Source organism: Zea mays, chromosome 6 (assembly GCF_902167145.1).
Source record: "Zea mays cultivar B73 chromosome 6, Zm-B73-REFERENCE-NAM-5.0, whole genome shotgun sequence".
Taxonomy (NCBI): Eukaryota; Viridiplantae; Streptophyta; class Magnoliopsida; order Poales; family Poaceae; genus Zea; species Zea mays.
This window is the reverse complement of record NC_050101.1, coordinates 174,634,258-174,654,504: the sequence shown is the minus strand read 5'-3', so window position 1 is coordinate 174,654,504 and position 20,247 is coordinate 174,634,258. Positions and strand designations below refer to the sequence as shown.

Below are 20,247 nucleotides of genomic sequence, written 5' to 3'. Positions count from 1 at the left end.
AATGTAAAAGAAAAATTGCTGGAATATGTAAACTAACACATATGTACAAATTAATAAAACGGGTATGGGTCTGAATGAACCATAACCATATTAAAAAGGGGAAATAGGGGTTCTGTGCTCTCTGTCAGCTTCTTAGCAGTGTATCCATAGACAACTTGGCCCATGCAACATTCTAGCCCATCAGTGGCGGCTGTCGGGGGTAAAAGAAAATAAAACCAGGGGCATTGAAACCCTAGTCTCATCTTTTCCAGCCGCCGGCACCAGACGCCATTGCGGGCTCGACATCCAGCCACGGGTCAGGCCACCAGCCGCGAGCGCGCTGGTCCTCCGGCCGTGGATTCGGCCGTGGGCGAGCTGGGCAGCCAGCCGCGGGCGCAGGCGTGGCCTCCAGTCGTGGATCCAGCCGCATGCGCGCGCTCGGCCACCATCGCGGGCGCCAGCCGCGGATCCGGCCGCCAGACGCCAGCCGCGGGCACGCGCATGACCGCCAGCCACGGGCACTGCTCGGACGCCGGCCGCGGGCGCACGCTGGGTCGCCAGCCGCGGGTCCGGCCATCTACGGGTTCGCGTCCGGTCGCCGACGTCTTGCCGTCAGTCCAGGTGCGCCACATAAGCACGAGCAATACCCCTGTCCTCCCCTTCTTCCTCTGGATTTTTTAGGACAGAGAATCCTCCCTCTCATCATCAGAGAAGAGGAATCCAGATGTGCTGGCTCCGTCAGAGTTTGGGGATTCGACTTTGACGGAGTTGAGGTTCGCCCACAGTCCGATTTGTGCACCTCGGCTGCGTTCAATCAAGGCAGGGGATGGCATCGGGACCACGGATGGTGGTGGTGGTATGGCCTCGTCGTCGTTGAAGAAGGGTGTACACCCTGTTCTTGCTGCTCTGGTTGGACGACGACCGAAACCTGGCGGTGCCGGTGTTGGTGGTCTCCAACGCGGTGCAGCAGGTTCCACCTGCGGTGTCGGTGAGTAAAGGTTTGGAGCCGCGACCGTGGCGAGCATCTCCTCCATGGGAACTGCATCAGGTTGCGCTTGAGAGTTGTAGTACTAGCGGGCGGCGGTGAGAGTAGCCTCCAGCACGCCGGCGTCGCGCAGAGCACATGGTCCGAATCCGTGAAACAGACAGTAACCGTGCGGGTAAGTCCCTCCCATTTGAAACATCGATGCAGGTACTTGTGTGGACGTTGCTGTCGCCGGCGGTGGAGGGGGAACCACCACTGGTGGTGCTCGACGACGGCGAGATGAACTGTAATTATGGCTACGGCGATTTGGAATCCAGACTCCGGTGGCACCGTTGTTAACCAAATTCACCATTACCCTGTGAATGGCAAAGCCCATCCGATTGTCGTCGAGGATTCCTTCACGGTATGCGCGGAGGAACTCCCTGATGATGGCACGGCGGATCGCCTGAACGACGCGTCGAAGAGTAATCATTGACATTTTACTTACAATATTATTTCGATCCTCTTCCCGTTCTTCTGTTCTTCGTGTTCTTCAGTTCCTCGCGTTCTTCCCTCCGTCCAAAACTCAGTGATTGAGTGCTTGCAGGTTCGGCATCAACGATCCACGATGAAAACTGCGTTAGAGGTGCTGCTGGGCATGTGATGGCCCGGGGGGGGCGCTCCAAGAACGATTCCTCTGCGGCCTTCGTCGATCTGCTGTCTGCAACTGTGTGTAACCGCTCGGTAGAAAATGTCTCGCTCGGTGGAGAGACAGTGCTGATAACGTATTAAATGTAAATAGTTGTGTGAACAGAGAATGAAAACTCGTAGTCACTTTCTATTGATCTTGTACATATTTATACATAGTAAAGGGGTGTCTTTGTACCCCTTTGTGGATTACACAGATAGAGGAAGAGTCAAAACTTTTCACTAATAGATATCTTTTCTAAGGTAGTGTTTGGTTGAGGAGTCAAGTAGAACGGAGCCGTTCCATCCATGATTCTAGGAACGGAGCCGCTCTGTTCTGTGTTTGGTAATCTGGAACGGAGCGGCTCTGTTTTTTTGTTTGGTTGCAGAGTGAATGGAACGGAGCGTGACTGTGAGAGCGGGATGAAAACGGAGCGGCTCCGTCCGGTTGATTTTTTGGAGCGGAAGGGTTCCGGATCTGAGGAGAATATTCCCTAATTGGAGTCATTCCGTTCTAGTTCCTTCGTAACCAAACAGCAACAAAATCATCGTTGAATTAACTTTTAACATTACGGGTGCCATGGCTAGCTACAGCGCAGCGTGGAAGATGTGCCGTGCCTACCGAGAAGTCGGATCGGCCCAGTAAGGTATGTTATCATGGACCAGGCCCAATGCTGAGCCCATGTAAACTTGCAAAAAACGTTAATAAAAAAAAACGCCGTTGCCGGGGATCGAACCCGGGTCACCCGCGTGACAGGCGGGAATACTCACCACTATACTACAACGACCTTGTTGTTTAAGTAATAGATGAAGATTAATTAATCAATTAGCTACGGCAAACAACCATGCTATTCAATCTTCACTCTCCAGTCCCTGTGCTCCACCGCTTGAATCTGGTACTAAGCCGGCTTCCTAGCTCAACAGCACAGTCAGAGAAACTGCGTCCTACGGGCAGCCACACGTGAAAGAAAAATGAACAGCGATGTGTGGAGCATGGTGGACTGCTGGCGACGCAGAGGCAGACCTCGACCTCCCCCGCAGACGGCAGCCGCAGCCCGTAGGCCGTAACGTGCCGGCAACGCGCAGCTACTCGCAGGCGCAGGCCGCAGAGCACAGCGGAGGCCGCGCCGCCGCCGCCGCCCGCAGGCAAGCAGCCTCTCGTCTCCTGTGCTTGATCGTCGTACTGTACTCGTCGAGTTGTCCTACTCCTCCTACGTGACAGGACGCTGCCGCCCGCGTGCCGGCCGATCAGGTCTGCGCGCGTGGCTGGCGAGGTGTGCCGCGACGCGCGGCGCGGCACGGCACCAGCCGCCGGCCGGACCCCCGTCGCGCGCCTGTGATGGCAACGGCATGCTCCTGCGCCTGTGACTGGCGCTCTGTGGGCGCCAGCATCTCGCGGATCACACGTCCTGTCCCCGCTGGCCCGCTGCCATCAACTGTCCACTGAAGCCCGCGTCCCATCCATGCCGCCGCTCTGCGCCTCTACCTCTACCTCTCTGTGTGTGTGTGTTTGTGTGTGTTTTTAAAAAAACTCCTCCCGTCTTTGTTTTTACCTCGACCGTTCCATTCCCAGGTAGTAGTAGTAGTAGTATTTTACCGTGCCTGAAGCTGATCTGGAACTCTTTTACCTGTTGATGTACTACCTATAATCTGCGCTGGTATTTTTCAAAGCAAGCAAACCAAGGCGGATTCGTTCCTTCCCTGAGCAGCAGCAGCTCCACGGCCTGGCTGCGCATTTGTTGCGGCACGCCGGCGGCACCGATCTTTCCTGCTGTTCCTCCATTAAAAGCCTTGCGCGTGTAAACCGTTGACTCTGCACAGAGCCGCGCGCGCCCGTGGCCCTGCCTGCATGCGACATGCGAGCACGCAGGATCTTTTCTGGGATACACTGCACAGTACACACTCGGGGTTGAACAGCGCCAACACAGGCACCGGAGACGGAGAGGAAAAGGGAATTCACGGTGAGAGGGCAGTAGAACTTTACAGCGTAAAACTAGAGAGACTGCGAGAGCATGCACGGACCGAGCATGTATTCAGCAAACCGAGGGAGGGAACGAGCGAGCGAGCGTTGGTTTCTCCCGGGCCGGTACGTTCAGACAGACAACCGTCGGCTCGTCAGCCAGCACCACCACACCGTCTGCGACTAGGACCGTGGTCCGTGGGGGTACACAGGCAGGATGCTTCCAAACGACACGCGTGCCCCGACGCTCCGTGCGGGCCGTCGCGTAGTACGTGGAGGACGTACGCGCGGGGCACGAAGGAGGGCCTAGTGCGTGGCCGGCCGGGCCGTCGCTCCGTGAGTTAGTGGTGTCGAGCGTCAGTCCCGATCCCCTCCTTGTCCATCGCCGTGCATGTCGTCTCCTGGCCGGCCGGCACCCTGCGGCTGCGGCGCGCGAGGAGCGTCAATCCGCAGTCAAGTCGTCAATCCCAGTCCATGCAACACCGCTTCTTTCTCCTGCGTGCGCGGCCTGCGGTTGCGGTGTGGCTGCGGCTTCCATCCGTCGTCTCCGTCCATCCGTCCCAGCCTGCTGGCTAGGGCCAATGCCACAGGGAGCAGGATCAGCAGGCCAGCGGCAGCCGGCAGCGAGACGAGGCGAGTGCTCTGCTGTCACAGCGATTAAAAGCAAAAGCGTAAAGCGGCAGCAGGATGAGGAAAGCAGGGGAGACGGGAGAGCACGGGCGAGGCGACGCCCTTGCATTGCATTGCATGCATGCACGAGCCCGAGGCAGAGAGGCAGCAGGCAGCAGACAGGCCCCTGCGCAGCCGCTGAATATTCCCCTGCACCACCACCCATTAACCGCCAGAGTTGAGAGGAGGCAGCGACAAAGCGCGGCGGCGACGCAGCCACAGTAACCACCAGAACGCTAGCGTGCGTCGCGCCGTAGCATTGTGCCCCCGGCCGCCCCACTTGCCTCCCGGTCCCGGGGCGGCCTCCCCCTGCCTGCCGTCGGCCGTCGGCTAAGCCTGGCGTGGTCCCCGTGCCGTGCCCCTCTCTCTCTCTCTCCCTCTGCACGCTGGCAGCATGCTGCCATGGCCTGTGGAGCGTGCAGGCATGGAGCGCCACCCACCAAGACACCACCGAGGGGAGAGAAGGGAGCGGGCGGGAAGATGAGCTCGCGTCGCCTTGAAGCCTGAACCAATGCATCCCCGACCAGACGGATCGCGCCATCGCGGTCGGCACACGCGTTGCCTACTACTAATAAATGAGCGAGGGCGGCCAGTACGCTTTACAGAATGTGTGTTGCAAAAAAAAAAATCTCCCTTCTCTCTGGAATGCACATGCACTACAAGAAAAGAACATGGCAGACTACAGCGAGCCGATGCTTTGCTTGCACACCCATACGATCGAAGAGAGTGCAAAATCAGTCAGAGAGACTACTACATGCATTATATTACAGGCCGGATATATTTGTAGTGAGCGAGACCGCTGCATTCCAAACTCAATATATATACTGCCTGTAACAGTATTATTCTTATTACATCACTTGGAGGACCATTAATCTGAGACATCTTGGCAGCAGCAGCAGCAGCTAGCTAGCCAGCCAAGAACATCGTCCCGTTTGCATTGGACGCATCCTCTCAAAACAGGAGCAAGGGGGAGAAGAGAACGGGGGGAGAGGGGAGAGAGAATGAAAAATAATACAGCTAGCTAGCTAGGAGATCTATAGATTAGTAGTAGTAGCCGGCACTAGTACGTTAAGATACCTAGAGATATTTTTTATATATATCTCGGACCATGAAGCCTCAATTCCCCACAACAACAGCTCAAAACCATCTGCGTCGTCGTCTCTTTTCCTCCTGGTGCTCAGCTCAGCTCAGCTCATATGGACCGAGACCGAGCAAGAGCGGAGAGTTCCAGCCGGCAGGCAGTGGGAGCCAACGCGCGCGTGTGCACACGCGCCCTTGCGCTTCTCCTATCTGTGCGGGTGCGGGTGCGGCCGCACGTTTTCTCTCTTGTCGGCGCACATTATTGGCCAGCTGCTACTCCGTCTAGTAGAGCTCGCCATGAGCTGAGGTGTAGATGGGACTGTGGGAGGGAGAGAGGGAGGGAGAGGCCTGCGATGCAAGAGGCCCAGAGGGAGCGCTCTGAGGTGCTGAAGATGGAGGAAGCAGAGACTGAAGAGCACGGGTGGGTGGTGCTTTATATACAAATCCGGCTCCGATCCTCACATGGCCGCAAGAAGGGGGCAGAGAGAGGGAGAGAAAGCGATGGGGGTTTAACAATGGTCTGTGGCCTGGGCCTGGCCTTGCATTGTGGAAGCATGGAGAATGGGAAGCATGTTTGTGGGGAACGCACTTGCACGGCTTTCAAGGCACGTTGGGGCCGGCAAACAAGAGAATAAAATGTGCAGCGTGCAGGAGGGAGCGTGTTGTGTCTGAGTTTTTTTTTACAAGGAAAAAAAACACACCATACAATGTGCAGCAGCTGCAGCAGCAATGCAAAGCATACTGAGTAGTGAGTACTGCCACTGAAGCGCGAGCGCTGCAGCTGGCCCATGCGGCACGGCATGTGTGCGCCTGCTGTTGGTGCAGCAGAGGAGAAGTGCATGGACCTTACATTACATGGAGAGGAGGAGGAGGACAGGGGGTGGAATGGGCTTTCTGTTTGACTGCCTTGTCGAGCTGCCTCTTCCTCCTCCTCCTCCTCGTCTCTGCTTTTGCTTTTCTGGTGCTAGAGGGAAATATGCTTTTTCTGTCCTTGCGCGCTAGCTGCCATGATAAAAAAAAAATGATTGGAGAATGAGGAAACGACGGTGGGCATAATGGCGGCCATGGAAAGTCCCTATGATTATCTGAACCCTGCTGGTCAAAAGAACGCATGGGTTTGGAATTGGATTGCTGTAAATGCCTGCTTTGATCTGATGTGTTACTTTATGGACGTTATTAATGGGTCACTCAGCCAACCTAGCTAGCTAACAGGATGGCCAACTTAACTAAGGCCCTGTTCCAATCTCGCGAGATAAACTTTAGCAGCTATTTTTTAGCTACTTTTAGCCATTTATAATCTAAACAGGAGAGCTAATGGTGATAATTAAAACTAAACTTTAGCACTTCAATTCATATAGCTAAAGTTTAGCAGGAAGCTAAAGTTTATCTCATTAGATTGAAACGGGGCCTAAGTAGCTGGCTACATAAGTATAGCTGGGTAGCTGCGTGCATGGAGAGATAGATGGTCGAAGCAAACAATAAGTAATCCATGATGAATCACTTTAAATTGGGGGGGGGGGGGGGGGCAGACTGCTAGGGATCACTTGATTAAGGAATACCAATTGGCTCGTCACAGTGGTCAGTGCTGTAGCTTCCATCTGTCGGATTAGTAGCAGGGGGCCAGGGGTTAGAGCTTGTTAGGGGGGCTAGGTAGGCACCAATTAACTTAACCGCACTTAGTTAGTTTCCATGTGCATGCCACTTAGAGCTTGTTAGGGGGGCCAGGGGTTAGAGCTTGTTAGGGGGGGTGGAATGGGCTTTCTGTTTGACTGCCTTGTCGAGCTGCCTCCTCCTCCTCTCTTCTTTGCTTTTCTGGTGCTAGGGGGAAATATGCTTTTTCTGTCCTTGCGCGCTAGCTGCCATGATAAAAAAAATGATTGGAGAATGAGGAAACGCCGGTGGGCATAATGGCGGCCATGGAAAGCCCCTATGATTATCTGAACCCTGCTGGTCAAAAGAACGACGCATGGGTTTGGAATTGGAATGCTGTAAATGCATGCTTTGATCTGATGTGTTACTTTATGGACGTTATTAATGGGTCACTCAGCCAACCTAGCTAGCTAACAGGATGGCCAACTTAACTAAGTAGCTGGGTAGCTATAGCTGCGTGCATGGAGAGATAGATGGTCGAAGCAAACAATAAGTAATCCATGATGAATCACTTTAATTTGGGGGGGGGGGGGGGGGCAGACTGCTAGGGATCACTTGGTAATTAAGGAAAACCAATTGGCTCGTTACAGTGGTCAGTGCTGTAGCTTCCGTCTGTCGGATTAATAGCAGGGGTTAGGGTTTGTTAAGGCCTTGTTCGTTTGTGTCGGATTGCACCCGGAATCGTTCCAGTTAATCAAAGTTTATATAAATTAGGAAAGCAATCCGGTTAGGAATCGTTCCGACTCACCAATCCAGCACAAACGAACAAGGCCTAAAGAGGCTAGACACCAAGTTAACCCTTAACCGCACTTAATTAGTTTCCATGTGCATGCCACTTAACAGCAGCTCGCTAATTAGTCGTCCGTCGGTCATGGTCCATGGAAGCTTCAGCCAGAGTCCACACATTCCTCTCTCCCTCTCTGTGACTGTCTGCCTGCCTGCCCATTCCGAGCGTGCAAAGTAGAGGTAACATGCGTGCTAACGCTGTCAGAGGGGAACAACAGTCCCGGTCCCGGTGCTTAATTATGCAACTTTGCAACCTTCCTTTTTTGCATGCATTTGTTAATGATTTTCCCCAGAAAAGCGGCGGGCATGGCTGGTGCGGTGTAGTAGTAGAATAGGATTCTCGCCATGCATGCATGATGCAGGAGAGGAGAGAAGGGAGGGAGGCCTTGTTTACAGGCCGGGCAGCTTTGATGACTTCCATGCAATGGGGGCGCGGGACGCCATTGTCGTCGTGCGCATCGAGCCGAGGGGAGGACGAGAAGACAGACGTACTACGCGCGCCTCAAACAAACAATGGACGATGGATGCATGGGAGTATGTATTGCATCGGTGTGCGTAGTGTACTAGCTAGCTAGTGCGGAGGGGCTTCTTTGCAGGCCTCGAGAGGCGCGAAAACAATGCGCTGCTGCGCGGCGCGCGGTGCTCATAGTGGGCAGTGGCAGCTGCTTGCTTCAGAAAGAAGAAGACACAGGAAACTGAAGCAGGCCGCCTGTGTCACGACACACGACTGTGCTGTACCTGTACTGTACGTGGGCTATCCCTTTCGGCTTTCAGCGTGGAGAGGAAAATCGAGCATGCATGCATGCATGCATGATAGATGCTTTAGCAGCGACCCACGACAAATTAAAGTGAAGCAAACACGGACGTTTCATTCGTTCATCGCTAGCTTAAAGACGACGAAAAGCTAGGCAGACCGCGCACGTAACGTAACTACACGTTTTTTTTTCTCCACAGATCAAATCAACATACAAGTCCAATGATAATCCCGGCCGGCCCGACACATATATGCTGCCTCTTTGCGCGCGATCGAGTTGAAGATTTAGCACGCATTGCATTGCGATCGAGCAGTGTGCATAAACAAGAGAGCTAGGCTTCAGCTTCAGCTGGTGGTGGTCAAGTTTGATAGATTCTCTCTCTCACACAGTCTTCTCAGACGACTCTGAAGGGGCTGGTGCTAGTGATGCTGGCCACGTACTGATCGAGGCCGGGAACGTGTTGGCTTGTACTCCCCTCTTGTCATTCTTGGTAGGTGATCGATCGGCTTTGTATGCATGAGCATGGCTGCTCCTAATGAGAAGGCTGGAAAAAAAAGGAAAAGATGCATGGTTTTTCAGCTACTAGCCAGTGCCACCCAGCAGAGAAAACAAAAAGGCTTGGCTAGCTTCCTTTGTCCAACAGCCCCCCTCTTTTCCCCCCTCTCGATCCGCTCGGTGCTGGAAATGTGTGTGTGACTGTGCTCGCGAAGTGGTGCTGCGCTAGTGCTGTGATGTGCTGTCCAACGCATGTTGCTTCCAGTCCGAGGTCTAGCAGTCAGATAAGGCATGCAGCCAGCGAGCGAGATGGCAGGTAGCGCCGTAGCGGTGTGTGTCCATAGATTATTGAGGACTACCTTTTTTAATTTGCGCTTGCGCTCAACTCATGATCGGCGAAATCTGTGTACCGAAAGGTGCTCATCATACCTGTCTGCCACGCCCTCGGCCTCGGCCATCGCCTTTTCCGGTGCTGTCTCAGCTGATGCAGAGCGAGCTGCTGGTACGTAGGCAGCTTATCTCTCGTCCGATCCCGGCCGCTTCTGCATGCGATAGCTAAAAGCGACGCAAACGTGAAGCCAACGTTCGGAACCGCCCCTCCCTCCATCGCTAGCTTTTTCTAGATCGGCGGTACGTGGGTGGACCGCCGGCGTGTACGTCGACCACTCTACGCTACGCTACGCCTACGCGCCGCGACGAACGAGCGGTCAGCAGCTGCGCGCGTGCGTGCCACTGCCATGCGAGCATGCGGTGCTCTGGGGGTCCGGACTTACTGGTGGTGCCTTGCATGCTCCTGTCGTCCACGTCTCGACATGCGTCAGGAGCACGTAACTCCCTTTTAGTTGGTTGCGTCGCGCGGCTCTCGATCCATGCATTCTCTTGGAAGCAAACGGCGGACGGAAAGGGAAACCCCAGGGCCGTCCGTCCCGCCCGCATGGCAATGGCATGGCATGGCAGGCGACAACGTGCTGGCGCGCCCGGGCTTTTCTCCGTCCTGGTCCTGGAGTAAGAAAAGCGGCCGGCGGAAATGGGATCGGCGGCGGACGAGGAAAGGAAAGGCGGTGTGCTCGGTTCGTGCGGGGGAGGGGCGCGCGACAACGCGGGTCGCGGGGAGCGGCCCAGCGGGGGAGTATAATAAGCCTAATCATTGGGCACTCAACCGCGGTCACGCCGTCCGCGGCGCGGCGCGTGCGGGCGGACGAGGACGACCCCGAGCGCGAGGGCGCACGCGCGCGCGGGCCTGGGCGTCGCTGGGGCTCTCGCTCTCGGTGTGTGTGTGAGGACTGAGGAGTGGGGGGATTCGATGTAGGCGTCATGCATATCGCCTCCTCTGCATCACCGACTTCGTGCTAGCCATGTGTGTTTGTCCCACGTCAAGCGAGCAGCCGGATCATCAAACTTCCCTTTTCTAAAACCGCCGGACTGAACAGGTCTGTGGAACTGTCAAAAGATTTAATCTGTTCGCTTCGGATTAAAGCCGAACTGTTGCAGTTGAAACCTATAAAAACAAAAATAATATAGAAGCATGTACGAATTAAAGCCAAACGAGACAACGATCAGTTCTGATCCCGCTGTCCTGTTTCCGCCACAGTTGGTCATGTGACTATGTGACTGCAATGCATTTGTTAAACTCATTTCCCAGCGTCATTGAATTCTAGGTGCATCACATTTTCTCCGATCCCATCGTTACCGTAACTGTTGGCGACCTAATTTTGATCCCACCGTGACAAGCTAGGGTTTAAGGTTTCACAAACTCGTTTCATGACACCGCTGGATTCTAAGTGCAATTCATCTGTTAGACCTCACAGGTGACATTAGACCATTGTGAAACCAAGCACATTTGCTCCTCTTAAAATTACAACTATCTAGCTTGTCAATCCAGTCATTTCACATCCTTTTAGTTATCTCACGACCGGATAAACTAAACTCTATTGTAGTGAGAGAAACAGGTATATATATGCAATGGCACGAACGATATAATGCAAACAATCTTATTCGCGCAATGAATGACCCGTAAACAGTGGCATCACTAACCAGAGAAGTTACAGAAATCCAGGCCCACTTCCTTTACAATCGATGACCCGCAACAACGCCATCAGTACAGAGACCGGACGCCTCATTTACTGAAACCACAGAAGCTCCTTCCATCGTGCAAAACCAGAAGATATACTGGCACAACACTGCTATGGAAAATCTGAACAGTACGTGCTAATGGCTAATATTAAGACCTTCCATCTCGTTCACCACATCATCAGCTAACCTGGCCCGCAGAGATCCAAGGCAATTTTCGAATCCTTCAAGGGCTGCAAAGGTGCTCTCAGGTGCGCCACCGAGGTTCCCTATTTCCTTGCGCATCCCGTTGATGCCATTGTACAGTCTTTTTATAGCGAGCTCCATCTCAGACGAGTCTTGTGGTGGGTATACAGAAGCCCCAAGATCGTTGACCTGGTCTGCGATCTCCTTGCAGTGGCTCAGCAATTTCTCCATTGGCTCAACTCTGTCCTCATTAGCACCATCTTTGTCTTTGTTACCAGAGCTCCTGAGCAAACCAGTAATGAAACGAATTGCCTCTTTCACTACAACCAAGGAATCAGATACCACGTTAATAACCAACTTGGCAACAGCAACCTCTTCTTCAGTGAACTCATCGTCGTCGTCATCATCTAAATCAAGATCAGACCTCTCATCTCTATCAGAACAACTCGTTGTGTCGACAACACCATTGGAAGACTTCTCAGCAGTACTATCACCAGAACCACCAATAGGGAGCTCATTCATTTCTCGGAGAACATCTTTCAGACACACACCTATCCTGGTCATGGCTCGTCCTATGGCAATGCAGTTTGATGCAGGCACCTTCTTGAGAGCAGCACAAGCTTCCCATACAGTTCCTGTGACCTGGGGTATAGTTGTGTTGCGGTCAGAGCTGCGAGATTCTGCATTAGTTTTAAAAAAGGGGATATGTTAGCCCAATTTAAAATCTTCTCAGGGATCAAAATAAATGATGTGGGAGTCTATCTTGATGGTGAAAGTAATAGATTGCATGTTTGTCGTTATTTCAGATGTCCTTTACTATTAATTCACTCGACTAGATCTCAATATGATGCAACCAACAAAGTTAAAATGACACATGCTTCCCCTCACTTCAAATATGTGGAATTCAAATCAGCAAATTCACTCAAGTGACTATTTCTTCAGCAAGATTGCTTTACACTAAATTATGACTGATGTCTTCCAAATAAAAGAATCAGCAGGGTTGATCGGAAGGCATTGTTACATACAACAGCACCTTGGCAGGTTTTTTTACATACCATAAGCAGAGACAGCATGCTTGAACAATGAGAAGCTAGAGTCAACCACGTCTTTTGCAGACCCAAAGATGGACTTGTGTAGAGTAGGCCCAGCACCGACCATGCTTCCGTGGCAAACCAAAAGAAATCCCTGTAGGATGTTGAAATAAGCAACGATGTTCTCTTTGAGGGTCTCTACATCAGGCAAGTCACCGCTCCAGAGCATTCCAGCTGCAGCATAAGACAAACATCGGCCAAAAACCATAAATGCCAAGTCGCATCACCAACGAAACAGTATCGATTTACTGCAACCAGATGGAAGGTGTATACTAATGACCCAAAGGTAGCTAAAACAAATTGCCAAATACCTATAGAGCTAACACAGATACTCACATACATTCATGTTCATCAAAGAGATTATACAGACTCTGGTAACTGCAAAGTGCCCAGTTAATTCCAATACCGGAATCTGACCCCTCATGGGCGTATTAGTTCAGACAGAACAAACCTGTCAAACTTTAAGCTGAAAACACCACGTACATCCAGCGAAATTCCCAATCAATTCAGCTACATATGCATGCTCCGGACAGCTAAGCTCGCGAAACTATTACATGAAATCGATCGATTTTGGACATACCGACGGTGGCCTGCCTGGAGACCTGGTCGCCGAGCTTAACGACCTCAGACCACTCCGTCCGCTCCAAGGCCCCCGGAGCCGACTCCGCCATCATCTGACAAACCAAACCAAGAGCAAGCAAACGTGTGAACCGCGCGGCGAGGTTATCGCGTGGGATGGTATCGGGGCTGCGCCAAGACCGCGGTTTGGTTGGGTCATGCTCGTACGCCGTACCTGGAAGGTGTCGCTAATGGTCTGGAGATGCGACTCCAGGAAGCGGGACAGCTCGCCGCCGCCCGCTGCTTTCTTCGCTCGTCCTACTTTCTTCGACATGGCGAGGGCCCTTGTGGTGCGTCGCGTTGGGGCTGGGAAGATGAGGGCGGCGCGAGCGGCGCGGAGGATCCGACCGGGACAGGAGGCGGCAGCGGCGGCGCGGGGTTTATGCGCGGTTAGGGCTGGAGCATCTGGACGATGACGTCGGAGTTGCGCGAGCCGTATAAGGCACATCAAGATTCGTGCGAGTAAACGTCTATACAATCTCACGATTCTCACCGCCACAAAAGGCTGCAAAACAGGCTTGTTAACTCGAGCATGGTTTGGAATTATTTATTACGACCAAAACTTTGGTCTTTGGGAATCCTGCTCCTGTCATTTGCAATGTGGATCCAGGCTATTCACTTCAAATTAAAGTTAGTTATTTGAATGTAATTCATAAAGATAAAAAAATTTGTAAAAGTCGAAGAACAAACCGGTACGAATTAAAGTAAGCGAACAGGCTTACTTCGCAAGCCAAAAAATATCCAAGACTTTCTACATAGTTTCTGTATTAGACGGTGCCGTATTAGACACCACTTCAAATCTCAGAGCAAACCTAGCTTTCAAATTTCTCTCTCACTTACAACGTAGCATAATTAATTTAGCATAATTACAAAGTGAATAAAGAATACACCATCCAAGATAATGATTGGTCATTCGTATTACAGAACTGTGCATTGTTGGCCCAGAATTAGTTTGGAACCAAAATATGCAGTGACCTTGCTTTAATAATTAATTACAACTGGTTATGATGTCGCGGTTATTTCAATTTATTAATCAATCTCATGTTGTCAACAATGCATGATCTATCGTGACAAACCAAGTTCCTGCCAGGGGCAGCAGAAAAATGGCCACCCCTAAAACGTAAGTTACATCACAAACCATATCAAATATGTACAACGCCTATATAAAATTCGAAAAAGAAAAGTAGCAAACTGAAACAATCAGAGCTGCTTTCTCCTGAACCTTTGGTGACTCCTCCATGACCACGAAAGCAAGAAAATCACGAGTGCAGTCCCGACCGAGCTCCAAAAGATGATCAGCCAGGTAGGCATCGGGTCATGAAACAGCCCTGCTCAGATTGCTGAACGTCAGGCAAACGGTTTGTAGAACATAGCCTTTTTTAACATATATATCAGATTTTATACTGATTTGACAAGTGAAAGAGGGAAGCTTACCATGCCCAAACTTCATGCAGATAAGCAGCTCCACTATGCATATAGCTAGAGAGAGCCAACAGAAGGCTCCAACCTTCTTCACCGGTTTCCTGTGATGACCAACGCCAGCACCAAATATTAGTAACCAATTTAAAATTTTCTAATGCTGGTCATGCGTGCTGTTGCTAACGAATGAATGACGCTCTTGGACTAACCTGTCTTGCAGGTAGGAGTTGTACTCGCGGATGGTTGGGATGGCGATCAGCCACCAGAGGATCAATCTGTACACGACCAAGGGGTTCCTTGGAGGGATCCAAAGGCAAAACTTAAGGAAGAATGTGTTAAGCTCCACGGTCATGAAGACAACGCAGAGGAACAGCACTTGGATGAACCGCAGTGGCCCCATGAAAGGATGCCACTGATCCTTGTCCCATTGAGCAGGAGTGAACTGGCTCAACGATCTTTTCACCTGCAAGCCAAACGAAGAGAGTAAAACTAGGCTGTTGGTCTGCACAAGTTACGTTCAAATTCAAATTTTAATATCAATCCACACTGAATTCTCAAGTTGCTAATGTTCAGGTGCTCCATGTGTTCCTGAAGAACTAACAACACAACTATTTCAGTTCGTTTTTGTCATAGCTTAACTAGAAATCTTCCTTCTGAAACAATTTCAAGCTCTTAACTATTCTGTTACTTATGATATGGCAGAAAAACCTCCAGCCAATCTCAATGATAGATACAATTGTTTTTGTCCTAGGACAACATATGGACGGGGCACCGGGCAAGCCTGATTACGAGTTTGGATGTCTGAAACAGATGCGACTATTCACATGTGGGTGCACTTTTACAAGATAACAGTGCATGCATAACTGTATGCAGAAAAATGAACTGTGAAGAAACTCGGGGTTCAATAATGACAAAGATCAGATTTAGACAGCACAACAGAAATGTGAACAGGACCACTGGGAAAACATCACATGTTGTGTGGCATCTCACATGCAAGAAGCAAAGCTATTTACTTTTGCTCAGTAAACTGCATTGCTTTGGAGTCACTTGTCTTGGACTATCTTTGGAAAGTTGCTGTCCTTACTCAGAGGAGTATCCATTCCACGTAATTCTTATGAGAAATATAATGCAAGATCCAAGGGAGAGTTGACAAGTACTAACGATCTGGGACTTTGGGCCATGGTTATAAATGAGCAGTGCAAAAGAACCGGCACTTATCTATAATACATCTATCACTGTTCTGTTTTACTTTTTTCAGACTTCAACAGTGCCGAACATGCATTGTTTTCAAAATATTTTTCCTAGTCACATGCAGGAAAAATAGATTGAACATTATGACAGTGCAGGTGTAACTACCTTCTCCTACGAAAGCTCAAAATTTTGGAAGTTTAATATTCGATGCATTCTAAAAGAACGGCTATTTTAGGAACGAAGGTCATATCTATGTAGCGATAAAATTATGACAAGAGTAACAAGCCATGAAATGGAGAAAAAATGCGTCTGCTAATGTATTGTCAGTGAACATACCTTACCCATGATACTTCGTTGGCGGCTCAGTCCAACCCATTCATAAGTTTTGCCATCAAAGTGACGGACTGTGTGCATTCCTGCCCAAATACCTGGATCAAAAATATAAGTTTCAGTAGAAACCATGGAACTATCATTACCAAATAATGTCACAAATGCCAGCAATTGTTCTTGGATTCCCAGGGCCATGAGTATTCAACAAGTGGCATAACATTAAATATTATAGTCAAACAATGTGATGTCAGAGGTATACCAAAGATGTATTAATTTTTATTTTCCTTTCTGACTTGTAGATATAATTGATAGGATCTGATGCAAAGAAACTGTATAAAATCAAGCATGCAGAGAACATTGCGGCTGCTTAATTCTAACTTATTGCAGATTACATTAATGTAAGCAAGGTTACTGAATGTACGAGACATGAACATTAATTATCTTCAAATATCTCACCAAACCAATTGCAGATCAATATGTCCAAGATAATGCTATCCCACCAGCACTCATTAAAGTTTGGCAGCATATGTCTGAACGTTAGCTGCAAAATGTCATAGTAAAAATACTTCCTTATCAAAAAGATGACAGGAATGAAAAGATATCTTTGAAGTTCTTTCGAATAGTGCGCCCAGATCTAACCTCCATTAGCTCAAAGCCAATCGACAAGACCCAAAGTAGAAGTTGATTTCGTATCATTACAGCTTTGCCCCACCACCCAAGGATATGGGCAACAACAAATTCATCAAACAATGTCTCCTATACATAGATCAGATAGTCCAGTATTAATAGAGTAATAGCAACGATGAAAAGCAGAGCATGTGCATCTTCACAGAATAGGAAGGTTCATACAGAAAATCATACATAAATATTTATGAACTTGTTTTTAGGGTTTTCTGGAACATACAAGCGGCAATCTGCTCCATAAGATCTCTCCGGCAATTCTGCATTGGGAAGATAAAAGTTTACTACCACCACCATTTTTTAAAAAAAAATTACATTTCTAGTGAAAATATGCAACACAGAAATTTTACCAACTCCAAGATCTGGGTGAAGGTGTTTCATGAACTGGCGAGCATCGTCACGGTTCTGATAAATGAGCAACAGATAAGAACCAACATTTGAACTAAAGGCCAAAAATGATAACAGAATAGTATCCAACTGAAACCCACATGTGGCGCTAACCTGGAAAAGAAGAAAGGTAAGAGCAACGAGGTAAACGACAGCCAGTCCATGTACCAGGCGCCAGACAGCAGGATGGGGCCTAATAAGTATCCTGTGATAAAGTTGCCCAGGCACTGAATCAGTATCGTCCAAAAACATCAGCATATTGCCCTATACGTAGTACAGTAGATTTATGGGAGCTGAAAATGGCTATAGATTGGTAAAGCAGTATTACAATTTATGGGAGCAGAAAATGGCTATAGAATGAACAATTGGTGATGCAACGTTGCGAAGACAGGAAGATAAGGAGCAGAATCTTGCAGCAAGTACAGACATATAGTTAAGATGTCATTGGCACCGTGTCCCTAGGGACATCTGTCAATTGCTACTTGAAAATAGCACAAAACTACTGTTGCTTCAGCACCAATTGAGAAGCAAGAAGCACTGCAGTGATACAGCTCCAATGTTTGAGTTGCATTTTTTTTAAAAAAAAGAATGGTAACTGACAATGCATGTTTTTATTGATATAGAAGAAAAATACAAGCAGACAACCATGAGAGGCTATCTACTAGGGACAAAAAGAAGAAAATTTGCTCACGTTGAAGGTGCCTGAAGCGTGCAGTAGGCAAGGAAGACTGCAATCATAGCCCAGACACCCCTGGAAAGTTTCGGTAAGAAGAAGAGTCAGCATCGCTCACTCACTCCAATCATTTCGCAATGCTATGAAGGTAAAACAGCTCGAGTCCAAAAGGCAGCATTGAACGGAATAGTGGCCTGGTTATCTTTTCCGTTTGAAACACATGAAAAGTGGCCTGTTTCTTATTTTCTTTCTTTCTAATTTTGAAAGTTCAGTGCCGCCTAAACAAGGTCATAATTAAATCCTGAGATGATGCAGACATACCTCTTGATTGATGTCACGCTACTGTGAGCGGCAGTACCTTCAGGATCAAGTGCTCCACTTGCCCAGCTGAAAGGGAAGAACAATTGAATGTGAGGTCAGATGAGATGGCCACGAGAAATCGCAAAGGAAACGGCCCACATCTTGACAGTACGGTTGGCATGGTATCCACCGCTGGGCAGCCTACAAGTTGGTAATGAGTTCAGTGTCCCGACTCCCGTGAGGGTGAGGCACATCTCTGGGTCTGGGATAACTTTGGACTGGGGTAATGGTTGTACCTTGGATTAGTCCAACCGTAATTGGTACCTATCTTCCTCGCAAGAAGCATGGTGGTAAAAAAAAATCTTTGTCACGTGCTTGTTTATCTTAGCTTAATGAGCTGAAAATAAACTCATTTCACTCTCACTTGAGTGTCCAAGGAAAATAATACGTACGGTTGTTCTTGGAGCGAATTTCAGACAAATTCGTTTTCATGAAAATTCAGAACAATTTGGCTTGAGATACTTGACCAGGGCTGTGGCTCTCCACGAATCCATCAATCATACTCCAATGATTCGGTAGCTCAATGATTTCGCACATATCCATTAAATTCCAACTCGAAAACTATATTTTCAGGGAAAAACATAGAATAGAAAACAACAAGAGTGCATGGCCATGGCCGCGTCTCAGCTCTGACACTGTCGACAGGACCTGGTGGTATCCCTGCAGCTCTTGTACTTGGCCAGGCACAGACAGCCCTTTTCGCAGCCGTAAAAATTGCAGCCTCCAGTCAACGGAGTCGTATGAACACGGTAGCAAAAGGCGAAACCAGACAAGGCTCTCCCTCTCCCTGTGCTGGCGGGCGCCAGCAAGAGGAGGAGGAGGAGAATTCGAGGGCGCTTGCTTACATGAGAAGGCAGGCGCCGACGAGGAGCACCGAGATGGTGCGCGGCTTGTAGAGCCACGCCGTCCACGGGTCGTACTCCTCGCCGCCGTCCGTCGCCGGCGGCGGCCTCCTCTCCCCGCCGTGCCGCGGGCGCTGCTTCGCCTCCATGGATGGCACGAGGAGGAAACAACCGAGCCGAGCCGAGCCAAGCCGCTTGCGCCTGCCCGCGACACGCAGCGGAAACCGCCGGAAAGCGAACACCTGTCAGGCAGAGCAGAGGGGCGGTATGCAAACCGCCGAATTAGCCGGCCGCGCCGCGGCAGCACCGAAGCCAAGTCAAAAACAAACGAAACGGGGCGAGCATGGATCGCCCGTTGCACCTGTGGGACGACGATAAAAGGGAGATGTGGAAGAGAGAAGGCGACAGACGCAGGACGGTTCTCCTGTTCCTACATGCAAAGGCACATGCGCGACGTACCGGCGAGGGATCGGCGCCGAGGAGCCCGGGAATTGGGGGCGGCCGGGGAAGTGATTCCGTGCTTCCGGCCGTGCCCGTGCGGGGATGCCCTTGCACGAATATGATCGCGCGCGAATTCGTGAGTCGATCGGCCGGGATGGGCACGCGCGCGAGCCCCTCGCGAGGTGGAAACTGTGATGAGAGGGAAGGAGGACGGCGCCGGACGGCGAGGGAGGGCCGGCTGGCGATGGCGTCGTCTTAAAAGAGGAGGTGGGGGGAGAGAGCGCCACGCCCACGAGCGACGAGACGAGACGATGGGTGGGTATGTTCGGCTTCGGTTCGCTCGACTCGAGGGGATCCGTTTCGTGGTCTCTGCACTGCACGTCTGACCGCGTGCCCACGTAGACGCGACGCGTCCCGGGCGGACTGGGCTCTGCCCGCCGCTGCCGCTTGCGCTCGGGAACCAGCGGCACGCAGCGCGGATGCAAAGGCAAGGAGAGGGATCAGGGAAGAGCTCCGTCCCGGTTGCTCGGTGGCGGTGCCCCCATGTGTGTACCCCGGACGCTCTGGCAGGGTCCCGGCTACCTGGCCGGGCTGGCGCTGGCATCCCGGTAGCGAGCGGTAGGGGCGGGGTAGGGGTACTACTAATTATCGTCGAGGCCAACTACTTTTGTTTTCTTGTATTTGTGTGCAGTGCGGTGCGGTGCACCCAAGTGGCTTGCGATTCACATATTTTTGTAGCTACGACGGCAGAGCAGCTGGCTGACTAATGAAGGGGTATTAGTTAGTGCCAGCACATTGCTACAATTTATATATATCATATAGATAGAACTTGCTTAAATAAAATATTTTATTCAAATATGATTATATTTTTTTTGTTTTTAAATCATTAATATATGTACATATTTGCAATATATCTTCTTTATATAACACAAA

At 50.3% G+C, this 20,247-nt stretch overlaps 2 protein-coding genes and 1 non-coding gene across 3 annotated transcripts; all 3 read right to left on the bottom strand.

Moving 5' to 3' along the window:
• Nucleotides 1-2,346: 2,346 nt before the first annotated feature.
• On the bottom strand, nucleotides 2,347-2,418 carry TRNAD-GUC (transfer RNA aspartic acid (anticodon GUC)). Its single transcript has one exon. It is a non-coding gene; the product is annotated as a tRNA-Asp (tRNA).
• An 8,430-nt stretch (nucleotides 2,419-10,848) lies between these two features.
• On the bottom strand, nucleotides 10,849-13,387 carry LOC100194118 (uncharacterized). The gene is given in 4 exon segments (NM_001139171.2): nucleotides 10,849-11,961; nucleotides 12,337-12,546; nucleotides 12,953-13,046; nucleotides 13,166-13,387. Coding segments are annotated over 4 exon segments (1,131 nt in total). The 5' UTR covers nucleotides 13,265-13,387; the 3' UTR covers nucleotides 10,849-11,233.
• Nucleotides 13,388-13,885: 498 nt separating this feature from the next.
• Nucleotides 13,886-19,664, bottom strand: LOC100283193 (phosphatidylserine synthase 2). Its single transcript, NM_001156095.1, is given in 13 exon segments — nucleotides 13,886-14,318; nucleotides 14,425-14,513; nucleotides 14,619-14,872; nucleotides 15,937-16,028; nucleotides 16,387-16,471; nucleotides 16,570-16,686; nucleotides 16,792-16,871; nucleotides 16,962-17,016; nucleotides 17,113-17,203; nucleotides 17,690-17,749; nucleotides 17,993-18,058; nucleotides 18,877-19,115; nucleotides 19,333-19,664. Coding segments are annotated over 12 exon segments (1,263 nt in total). The 5' UTR covers nucleotides 19,023-19,115; nucleotides 19,333-19,664; the 3' UTR covers nucleotides 13,886-14,190.
• Nucleotides 19,665-20,247: the final 583 nt, after the last annotated feature.